The 12,068-nt window shown below is 44.2% G+C and overlaps 1 protein-coding gene across 3 annotated transcripts in view; it reads left to right on the top strand.

Annotated features, from left to right (window-relative positions):
- The first annotated feature begins 5,315 nt into the window (after positions 1 to 5,315).
- The window catches only part of parvg (parvin, gamma), a 52,636-nt gene continuing 45,883 nt past the window's right edge, over positions 5,316 to 12,068 (top strand). For 2 of the 3 annotated variants that reach the window (XM_070900561.1, XM_070900559.1), the window contains exons 1-3: positions 5,316 to 5,517; positions 5,628 to 5,678; positions 7,986 to 8,076. In XM_070900561.1, the coding sequence (XP_070756662.1) occupies positions 8,001 to 8,076 (76 nt within the window). In that variant the 5' untranslated portion in view covers positions 5,316 to 5,517; positions 5,628 to 5,678; positions 7,986 to 8,000. The remainder of the gene's footprint in view (positions 5,518 to 5,627; positions 5,679 to 7,985; positions 8,077 to 12,068) is intronic. The other variant, XM_070900560.1, reaches the window with a different exon arrangement.

Below are 12,068 nucleotides of genomic sequence, written 5' to 3'. Positions count from 1 at the left end.
ACCTTTGTAAGGTCGAAGAAGGCTATGTATAAGGGCTGGCGCTGCTCCCTGCATTTTTTCTGCAGTTGCGCTGCAAAGATCACATCTGTTGTGTCCCGTAGGGGACAAAATCTGCACTGTGCCTCCGGGAGGAGCTCCTTGGGCTCGGGGAGCAGATGGTTGAGGAGGATTCTAGCGACGACTTTCCCAATGGCTGATAGCAGGGAGATTCCTCTGTCAGACTTGTCCCCTTTTTTAACGATGGTCACGATCACTGCATCTCTGATATCTCCCGGCATGCTCGCCTCCTTCCAGATGAGAGCGTTGTAGTCATGTATCCACGCCAACAGTGCCTCTCTGCCATACTTTTAGCGCCTCAGCAGGGATTCCATCCACTCCTGTAGCTGTTTTATGGTTTTGCCTACCTCGTGCAACGTTGGGGTTTCACTGAGGTGGTGGCGGGTAGCATGCTGCGGAATGGAGCCAAGAACACTTGAGTCAAAGGCAGAGTCTCGATTGAGGAGATCTTCGAAGTGCTCTTTCCAGCGTGCCCTGACTGTCTCGGTGTCTTTGATGAGTGTTTCCTCGTTCTTGACAGCAGTGGGGTGGGGCCTTGGGAGTTTGGACTGTAGGTGGCCTTGACTGCGATGAAGAATCCTCGGGCATCATGGCTGTCAGCCAGTTGTTGTATTTCCTGTGCTTTCTCCATCCACCACCTGTTCTTTAGGTCCCAGGTTTTTTGTTGGACCTCAGCGTTGAAGCCGCCTGTAATGTTGCTTTGCTGCTTCTATGTTGGGTGTGCTTAGGGTTCAGAAATGCTCTGCACTTGTGATCTATTCTTGGATCTCCTGATCATTCTCATCAAACCAGTCCTGGTGTTTTCTGATTGAGTGACCGAGCGTCTCTTCGCAGGCACTGATTATGGAGGCCTGGAGGGCAGACCAAGCGCTGTGGGCATTCTGTGACTCAGGGTCATCAAGGCACGCCAGGTTAGCTGCGAGGCGCTGGCTGTAAAGGGCTCTCTTAGCTGGGTCCTTAAGTGCCCCTGCATTGACTTTTTTGTGACACTGCTTCTGCTGCCCCCTTCGCTTTGGGGCTTATGTTATGTCAATGATGGATCGGATTTGGTGGTTGTCCATTCAGCGGTCGTAGCTCCTGTCATAGCACGGGTGATGCACACATCCTTGCGATCCCTGGCTCAGACAATGACATAATCGAGCAGGTGCCAGTGTTTGGAGCGAGGGTGTTGCCACAATGCCCTGTATTTATCCCTCTGGCAGAACAAGGTGTTGGTGATGAGGAGAAGTTCATGTTCTAGACATTTTGTCAGGAATAGGGTACCACTGGAGTTGGCTTTCCCTACCCCGTCTCTGCCAATCACACCTCCCCAGATCCCCAGAGGGCTGTGACTTTGCCGACCCTGGCGTTGAAGTTACCTAGGAGGATCAGTTTGTCGTCCACAGGAACGTGGAACAGGGATTTTTTGAGGTTGGAGAAAAAAACCCTCTTTGGTCTCATCCGTTGCATCGAGTGTTGGGGCATATGTACTGATGACTGTGGTGCATTGGTTCCAGGATAGGGTGAGTTGAAGAGTCATGAGGCGTTCGTTAACCTTGCAGGGGAATCTTTGAGGCGGCCGACCAGCTCGTTTTTGATGGCGAAGCCGACTCCATGAAGGCGGCGTTCTGCCTCTGGTTTCCCTTTCCAGAAAAAGGTGTAACCTCCAACTTGTTCCTTGAGCTTGCCTTCTCCTGCCTGCCGGGTCTCGCTTAGGGCGGCGATGTAGATGTCAAAGTGTATAAGTTCCCGGGCAACTATGGCCTGTAACTGTTGGAGTTGTCCACGAGGGTCCTGACGTTCCAGGTCCCGGACTTCATGTTAACGGAGTGGAAGATGCCTGTGCGTGAGTTCTTTTAACATGGGGTGGCCGTTGCACACCCGCTACCATGCGGGCTTAGCTGAGCACGGTCTTGGTCCAGTGGCAAGGGGGTCCAAGATGACTGGAGACCAGGCACTGCTGTATGAGCCTAATTGCCTACAGCGAGGTGTTGGCCGCAAGCTCGGCGCCAAGTAGCGCCCTTGATGGTAAGTGGTCTGAGGCTTGGTTGGGGACAGGCATTGGGAGGGTCAGTTGTCCGCTGGAGTTCCGGGTGGGAGGTCAGTAAGGAGTAGGAGAGTGGAAGAGTCACAATCATGATGCTCACCAGTTAGAAGAGGCCAGGTCACCAGTGGGGCAGGAGAGATCCAGCCGTTGTCGAGGAGAGGCCCGATCGCCGCTGGAGGGATGTCGGCCCGATCGCCGCTGGAGGGATGTCGGCCCGATCGCCGCTGGAGGGATGTCGGCCCGATCGCCGCTGGAGGGATGTCGGCCCGATCGCCGCTGGAGGGATGTCGGCCCGATCGCCGCTGGAGGGATGTCGGCCCGATCGCCGCTGGAGGGATGTCGGCCCGATCGCCGCTGGAGGGATGTCGGCCCGATCGCCGCTGGAGGGATGTCGGCCCGATCGCCGCTGGAGGGATGTCGGCCCGATCGCCGCTGGAGGTGGTGGGGTGGGGTGATGTCCCAGTCGCTTGGTCCGAGGCTCGCCTGCTCGCCAGGCGTCATCATGAGAAACTCCGTTTCAAAATACTGAAAATGATGCTAATAAAACATCCCAAACTATTTTCTAGTTAGAATGGGATACAGTATCCAATTCCTTAGTAAAAAAAATAAAGAAATATTAGTCAGCCCAAGGCTGTATATTATGAGGACTTGTGAATAGAACTGAACACTGGGCAGCCCCACTCCAGATCTTTTAATGGAGGGAAGGTTATTAATGAAGTAGCTGAAGATGTTTTGACTGATGACTCGTGCAATGATGTCCTGGAGCTGTGATGAATTCCCTCTGACAAACACAACCATCTTTTTTTGTGTTGGTTATGACTCCAGCCATTGGAGGGTATTGCTTTTGACTCCCATTGACCTCAATTTTGTTAGGACTCGTCAATAAAGTTAATAATTATTCACATGACATTGGCAGACTGCCGAGGGCTTTGTTTATGTTGGCAGCCGCAATACTCCACTGGAATACATGGGAAATGTCAAGTTCTTGATATTCACTGGAAGGCAATAATCTTCCATTCCACAGAGACCCAGTGACTATACTCTTGCTACATTTGTACTAGTTGCTTCTTGCCTATGGAGCGTGCATGTTATTATTTCAGTTAGTGTTTATTGGACATCTGATTTCCCCTGTGACGCCTCAAATCACAATATATTGAAAACCAGGGGCTATTGCAGCTTTTTACCAGGCAGAGCTGCTGTCAACATAGAAACATAGAAGGTAGGTGCAGGAGTAGACCATTCGACCCTTCAAGCCTGCAGCACCATTCAATATGATAATGGCTGATCATGCAACTTCAGTACCCCATTCCTGCTTTCTCTCCAAACCCCTTGATCCCTTTAGCCGTAAGGGCCACATCTAACTCTCTCTTGATTATATCTAACGAACTGACGTCAACAACTCTCTGCGGTAGGGAATTCCACAGGTTCACAATTCTCTGAGTGAAGAAGTTTCTCCTCATCTCAGTCTGAAATGGCTTCCCCCTTATCCTTAGACTGTGACCCCTGGTTCTGGACTTCCCCATCATTGGGAACATTCTTCCTGCATCTAACCTGTCCAGTCCCGTCATAATTTTATGTGTTTCTGAGATCCCCTCTCATTCTTCTAAATTCCAGTGAATATAAGCCTAGTCGATCCAGTCTTTGGAGCTAATGAGGTTAATTGGATTCTGAAATGCATTTTAAGGTTGTGATGATGCCAGAGACAGTTATTTTAATCTTTAAGTCTTGCCTTCAAAAGCACATTAATGTATTGGAAAAGATCCAAATAAAATAAATGAGGATAATTCTGCAAGTCAAAAAAATCAATTATGGTTAGACTGACGAGAGTTGAAGTTAGAATCTTTAAACTAGGTTACAAGAGAATTTTGTGGAACTCCAAATGGTATGTATATTGGAGACTTTGTCTCACAAGTGGCCATCACAATTATTGTAAAAGCAACAATTCTGCAGCTTGAATTTATATTAGAAGATCTGACAAGTGGCCACTGTGGCTCGGTTTCATTGTTTGCTTCTCTAATTGTTTAGCTGTTGCAAAATATGGTATTGTACTGTTTAAAAATTGGAAAAGCTCTGGGGGAAAACATCAACTATGATTTGAACTAGCGCCATGAGTTCTGTTCTGTCATTAGGAAATCCAAAGGGAAGAAAAAACAGCTTCAGGATCATCAAAATCTTTGTTATGGAACAGAATGTCATGTAACATGATTTAGTGAATGCAGAGGAAATGTGATGAAACCGCTACAATCTGTTTATAGAACTGGCTGTGACGCCCAGCTTTTTACACTGTGAAAAGAAGAAGCATGCAAAGACTGAAAGTATCACTGGATGGAGTAGCTCAATGGTCATGTTTTTATCATTTTAAGTAAAGTTTTTGTGCATATCAAACTGAGGGAGGTCAACGCTGGAGAATGGAACAATTTTCTATGTTTTTTGTACCTATTTTCCACAGGTAAGGGCACACACAGAATAGTAAGTGCACACAAGTTAAAGCTCACTGAACACATACATCATCATCATCATCATCGTAGACGGTCCCTCGTACGAGGATGACTTGCTTCCACATGAGCTCACAGATGTTTCAAGGAACGACCCGATGTTCCAGTCCTGAACTCCAATTGAGGGGGTGGAAGATGCCTGTGCGTGGATTTTTTTTAACGTGTGGTGACCGTTGCACATCAGCCACCACACGGGCTCAACAGAGCTAGGCCTTTATCCAGTGGCAAGGGTTGAACCAGGACGACTGGAGACCTGCTCTGCTGCACGGACCTAGTGCGCACACACATTGCAGTGTGGGCTGGCCGTGCTGCCACTGGGTCCACGGCTCTCCTCATTTGCCGCACCTTCGCCTATGATGTTTCAGGGCCCGGCGCTCCAGTTCTATTTATAGCCCCGGCTTGCAGTGGTGTTCTCACACTGGTCGGGGCGGCCAATGATGTTCCAGGGCCCGGCGCTCCACATGCACATTTGCATGAATCTCAGTTTTAAATCTTTCCATCCACTAGGAGGAGTTTCATTCGCCCAAACATCATTGAGTTGTGACTTATTACAAAGCCATTCAGTCAGTGTAGTTTGCCCTGGCATTTCGGTCGATTTACAATACTGCTTTTTCTTCCCCTCTATCTTTTTGTAGCTGTCAGCATTCTCTCCCTCTGTTGCAACAGTTATGAGGGGGTGGCCCATACCATAACTACCAAGACATCATTTCCGTTACTTAGTATTGCAGATCTCCATACCATTTCCAGTTAAAACCACAAAGGGCAAAGAGGAAGTCATAATGAAGTCAGAAAAATATCAGCTTTGCTAATGCGTTTAAATATGTTTTACTATGCAGGGCTTGACACTACAATTGGCTTCTCAAGATTCTGTGCAAGAAGCAAACAAAAGTAAAAGTCAATTATCTCCTTGTTGCAAAGTCCAATTTCCTACACAAACAGGTAGTAGTCGCTGATGACCAGGCTGTGTTTTTTTTTAATTTTCTGCTGTGTCACTTGCATGTATTAAGTGAAGGTGATGTCTAATTATTTCTCATGGTGCTGAATTCCAGGAAGACGTGTCTCATTGAATAAAGGATTTAAAAAAATTTACACCATCAAAGGTAAGTTTTAGAGATGCTCTGTACTGTGTGCATGCATTTGGCAAAGTGTGTCATACACTTATCACTTTTTACAACTTTAAGATCTGTCTCAAGTTAGTATTGATGCTCGTGTATTTATATCTCTCTCCCTATACATTTTCTTTGATTTGCAAACATTTTAAAGTACCTTTATGTTAAGTACCCCCTTGTTTGCAGTGTGCTGTTGAGTTGCCCTGTTGCAATATGTACAGCGTCAGCTTGCTGAAATTAATCTGTCTTTCCGGCAGGTCACTGAGACTGCTGCCATTAAGGTGCACTTTTTTAAAAAAAAAATTGTTTAATCATAAATGTTACATTTTCTGGATGAAAATTGGGGAGGATGAGATAGAGGATTCAATATTAGAAAAAAAATCAAATGTTTTTATTTAGTATATTTTAATATATTTCAAAAAGCTAACACTTCCTAGTTTTTTTTTAGATTTATGTAAATATTTGTATGTTTTCATGGTGTGGAAGGGAGAATTTGGGAGTGGAAGGAGGGGGCGGGATGTGCATGGAAGGGTTGTAATGTTACAATGTGCTATATGTGTGTGTTCAGTGGGAAGAGGCACAAAGAGTCTGTCATTCACAAAATGAGATTTTAAGAAATTACCCAGTCAGTGTCGGTAAAAACTGAAAATGAAGAAAGTACACTTTAATTTGTGTACTTTTCAGCTGCCTTGGATGTGTAATGCTCCCACTTTTTACAGCCATTTATCTCTCTTTTTGGTATTACTGCTCCAGGCCATCCACAGGCGAGCAACCCACTCCATGTCCTCTCATCAATATAACCCGTAAAATGCATCAAGTGAAAGTTTATTTTCAAACACTGAATTCTCTCTCCCAATCCCTGATTTTCACCTGTCACGTGCCAACTTGACTTTAAAATTAGCCGTCATAAGGTGCACAAAGGCAACTTGGAAAATAACTCTTGGTTTGATTTTCTCCTAACTGCAGTGATCTCCAACTTCGTTTCTTTACGGTATTATAGCTGAGATTTGTAACACAGCATATGGTGGCTTGCATGTACAATCCAACGTGCCACCACTTTCTAGTGCAGCACGTTGACATTCCAAAACACCACACTTGCAACAACAACAACTTGCAGTTACGTGGTACCTTTCATTTGGAAATATGTTCCAAGGCACTTCACAGAGGCATATTTAGACCAAAATGGGCGTTGAGCCAAAGATGTTGGGAGAAATGACCAAAAGCTTGATCAAAGAGATGGTTTTAAAGAGGGCCTTAAAGGAGGAGAGGGAAGTGGTGGTGGGCTCCAGGGAGGAAATTCCTGAATGTTGGGCTGAGATTGCTGAAGGCATCGCCACTAAAGGTGGAGCAAAGGGAGAGAGGGATGCACAAGAGGCTGACGTTGGAGGAGCAGATTTTTTTTGGGGGGGGACGGGGAAGAGGATTTGTTGGAGAAGGTTGTTGAATTGGAGGACTGGGAGGCAAAATAGCTCAGCAAGGACAAGAGTGATGGGCGAGTAGGATTTGCTGTGGGAGTGAAAACGGGCAACAGAGTTTTGGATGGACTGAATGTGTGTGGAGAATGGGAGAGTGACTAGGATATCATTGGAATAGTTGAGTCTTGAAGTTACAAAGGCATGGATGAGAGTTTCGCCAGCAGATGAAAATAGATGGTCATTATTGTATCATTTGTTATCTCTAAAAACTATCAATAAGCTTGCAGCAATTTGCATTGCAACATTAATTCTTTAGTGTCGACATCATCAAGCATCAGTGGCATTGAGTGCATGAATTCTGTCATTGTACTGCAATATTTCCTTGCTTAAGTTAACATAACTGACCCTATATACTTGTCTAATACAAAAGCAAATCACTGCGGATGCTGGAAATCTGAAATAAAAACAGACTGCTGAGTGTTTACAGCATTTTCTGCTTTTATATACTATATACTTGTCCCATCAACTGAGAGAGATCCTGTGGGCGTGGGGTGAAAATAAATATTTTAAAACTTGCAAAATTCTTCAATCATGTTTAACCTTGAAAACGTGATCATGCTTTGCATGCAATGCTATTATGGAAAATCCCACAAATGTCAACTGAATGTAATAGGTTGCAGGATATATATTATGATACCTGATATCATTATCTACTTTGAGCTTGGGCTACACATTTATTATGCCTAGTGACTATCTGAACAAAGCAGTGTCTTGATGATGTCAGATGAATTGAACCCTATTTTCCCTTTCAACGCATGCATCTTGTAGAGAATCTTTTATAGTGAAATATTTTGCAGAGTTAAGTACATATTTGTATCTACAGGAGAAGGAAGGTGAAATGGATTCCTCTATTCCTAATCTTGTCACTGCATATGAAGAATTTAAACCATCAACAGAAATTGACATTCCTCTAGGTTTGTACTCTTTTTATTTAAAAAAAATTCATCCAATTTTCCTCTGTTTCTCTGTACAACACTTCGTTCTGTTGGGAGGGTGAAACATGCCAGGTTAAAAAATTCACCAATGCTATTTCATGATTAGCTACCAGGAGAAGCAATTCAAGACAAGTTGAGCCAATCTGTTATTTCTCCTAAGGTGGAATGCCTCACCTCCATGCAGTATTCCACATTTAGCTAAAGAATGGCCAGGCTTCAGATTGGACTTTGTGCATTTCTGGTCGGGCTACAATTGTTTCTAATGCTTGAGCTGCCAGGCTACAGCTAACTAACTTGTAAAGCATGTAAAAGTTGCAGTAATTTTCTGTTTCTTTGAGAAACCTAAATGAAGGGCCAAGGTTAATTGTGGAAATCACCAACAAAGTTAAAAAAAGAGTAGGAGAGAAGATGAGGTAATTCCAATTTTAGATTTTTTTTAAACCTGTAGATTTGTGGAGGAAGGGAAGACTGAGTCCCCTCGGTCCCCATTTTGAGGATCTGATAAAGATTGACTTGGGTAAGAGGGACAGCATATGGGATGACATATTTACAACTTGGGAGGAGCAAGAGACACACCGATTTATAGTGGTATCGATAAACATAAGCAAGCTTGTGACAGAAAAGTTTGGAGAGTCTACGAACATACAAAGATGATGGGCAGGAAAAGATTAGTAGAAGTGAAAGAGGGATTTAACTATCAGACAGGATCACCTACTTCCTGTCAGAGTATGAGAAAGGTATGGATGAGCCTCCTCAGATATGGCAGCAGTATTCAAGCCTCAGATAGACTTAGAAAGAGTTAAGAGTTGTTGAGCGAAGTATGGCTTGGCATGAATAAGGGCAAAAGTCAAAAAGAGCATCATGGTTCAGCAATCTGTGAGCAGCGGTTTGGATAAGAACAATTAAAATTTCAGCAAATGTCCTGAGTGAGTACACCAACTTTTTACAGTAGTGTGGCAACCAATTACTGCAGTACTCTTGTTTCAAGAATAAGATCTGAAAAAATGTGCATACCATGTAATTTTTTACCTATGTGAGATTATATTGGCCCTGAAATTCGGATGTCCCGGGTCTGTACGAAGTTCCTACGGACCCAGGAAGGCATCGGAAAAGCCGGGTTTCAGCGCGCAATGCGCATGCGCTGAAAACTGGCTTTTCCGATCTGTCAAGTTTCTGGCTTGACAGATCTCGTGCATATTGGATGCGAGGACATTTGCAGGGCAAGATTTCCGATATTTACGAATATCTTGCCCTGCAAATGTCCTTTAAAATCTTGCGTCTGAAAAAGCAGGCGTATAGCCTACTTTTACAAGCGCAAGTGTTTAAAAATACATAAAAACATTAAAATTAAATTAAATAAGCACATATGAAAACATACTTTATTGTTTAAAAACCCTCCACACTATGGTAAGTTTATTTTAAGGCATCTTTAAAAAAAAAAAGTCGGGAAAATATTTTTTATAAGAACTTTTAATTTAAATGATTCTTAAATATGTCGTGTATTTTTCTATTTTTTATTTTTTTTTGTGTGTTTGGCGGGGGTTTCTCATTCATAATAATGGGAACTCCAACTTACGGAATTCCCATTATTATGAATGAGAAAATACTGTACCTTGATTGGCTGTCCAGAGCCATGTGACTACAGCTCCAGCCCTGCGTTCGTCTTGACGTGCAAGCGCTCTGATGCAAAGGAGTGAAGGCCTCCAGCTCGGAAGTTCGAGCGGGCACAGCAGCAACAGGTAAGTGCGCAGTTTTTTACCTTTCTTCTTTAGTTTGCCCATGGGAAGACCTCTATTGGAATTTCAGACCCATAATGACATTTGTGACAGTGAAATGAGTACCACAAAGATTAGTGAGGGTAGCATCGTGGTTATGTTACTGAACTAATAATCCAGAGACATAGGTCCAAATCTGACCGCTGCAGCTAGGGAATTTAAATTCAGTTAATTCAGTAAATCTGTAATAAAAATATAGTATCAGTAATGGTGACCATGAAACTATTGGATTTTGGTAAAACCCATCTGCTTCACTAATGTCCTTTAGGGAAGAAAATCTGTCGTCTTTATCTGGTCTAGCCTATATGTGACTCTAGATCCACAGCAATGTGGTTGATTCTTAACTGCTCTTGGAAATGGCCTTGCAAGCCACTCGTACACAACCGCTACGAAAAACAATAAGAATAAAACCGAACAGACCAACCGGTATTGACTTTGGCACCGGCTTCAGTCACGGCAATGATTATAACAATGATTTACACTTGAATGTGGGGGGTATGATTAAGAAGTTTGCAGATGATATAAAAATTGGCCGTGAGGTTGATAATGAAGAAGACAGCTGTAGATTGCAGGAAGATATCAATGAACTGGTCAGGTGGGCAGAACAGTGGCAAATGGAATTCAATTTGGAGAAGTGAGAGGTAATGCATTTGAGGAGCGCTAACCAAGCAAGGGAATACATATTAAATGGTAGGACATTGAGAGGTGTAGAGAAACAAAGGGACCTTGGAGTGCATGTCCACAGATCCCTGAAGGTAGCAGGCTAGGTAGATAAAGTGGTTAAGAAGGCATACGGAATACTTGCCTTTATTAGCCGAGGCATAGAATACAAGAGCAGGGAGGTTATGCTTGAACTGTATACAACACTAATCATGCCACAGCTAGAGTACTGCATGAAGTTCTGGTCACCACACTACAGGAAAGATGTGATTGCACTGGAAAGGGTGCAGAGGAGATTTACAAGAATGTTGTCTGGACTGGAGAATTTTAGCTATCAGGAAATATTGGATAGGCTGTTGTTTTCTTTGGATCAGAGGAGGCTGAGGGGAGACCTTTATTGAGGTGTATAAAATTATGAGGAGCCCAGATAGGGTGGATAGGAAGGACCTATTTCCCTTAGCAGAGGGGTCAGTAATCAGGGGGCATAGATTTAAAGTAATTTGTAGGAGGTTTAGAGGGGATTTGAGGGAAAATGTCTTAATCCAGAGGGTTGTGGGGTTCTGGAGCTCACTGCCTGAAAGGGTGGTAGAGGCAGAAACCCTCACCACATTTAAAAAGTACTTGAATATGCACTTGAAGTGCCGTAATCTTCAAGGCTATCGACCAAGAGCTGGAAAGTGGGATTAGGGTGGATAGCTCTTTGTTGGCCGGCATGGACAATATGGGCCAAAATGCCCTCCTTCTGTGCTGTAAATTTCTATGATTCTATGAATGGCACACTCAGCCCAGTCAACCCTACAAAGTCCTCCTCACTAACATCTGGGGACTTGTGCCAAAATTGAAAGCTATCTTACAGATGAGGCAAGCAACAGCCTGACGGAATCAATCTCTCAGAATTATACCTTTCAGCCAACGTCCCAGATTCATCTATCATCATCCCATGGTATATCCTGTCCTAACAGCAGGCCAGACTCACCAGAGGTGGCAGCACTGTGGTATACAGTCAGGAAGGAGTGGCAGTGTGAGTCCTCAACATTGATTCTGGACCCCTTGAAGTCTCATGGCTTCAGGTCAAGCATTGGCAAGAACACCTCCTGCTGATTACCACCTACCACCCTCCCTCAGCTAATAAATCAGTACTCCTCATGTTGAACACCACTTGGAAGAAGCATTGAGGGTAGCAAGGGCACAGAATGTACTCTGGGTGGGGGACTTCAATGTCCATCACCAAGAGTGGCTCAGTAGCACCACTACTAACTGAGCTGGGCAAGTCCTGGAGGATATAGCCACCAGAACCAACACAAGGGAGAAACTTACTTGACCTCGTCCTCACCAATCTACCTGTTGCAGATGCATCTGTCCATGACAGCATTGGTAGCAACAACTGCACAGTCATTGTGGAGATGAAATCCCATCTTCACACTGAGGAGGCCTCCATTGTGTTGTGTGGCACTACCACCGTGCTAAATAGGATAGATTCAGAACAGATCTTGCAGCTCAAAACTGGACATCCATGAGGTACTGTGGGCCATCAGC

The sequence above is a fragment of the Pristiophorus japonicus genome, chromosome 15 (assembly GCF_044704955.1).
Source record: "Pristiophorus japonicus isolate sPriJap1 chromosome 15, sPriJap1.hap1, whole genome shotgun sequence".
Classification (NCBI taxonomy): domain Eukaryota; kingdom Metazoa; phylum Chordata; class Chondrichthyes; family Pristiophoridae; genus Pristiophorus; species Pristiophorus japonicus.
This window is presented reverse-complemented; position numbering and strand designations above follow the sequence as displayed.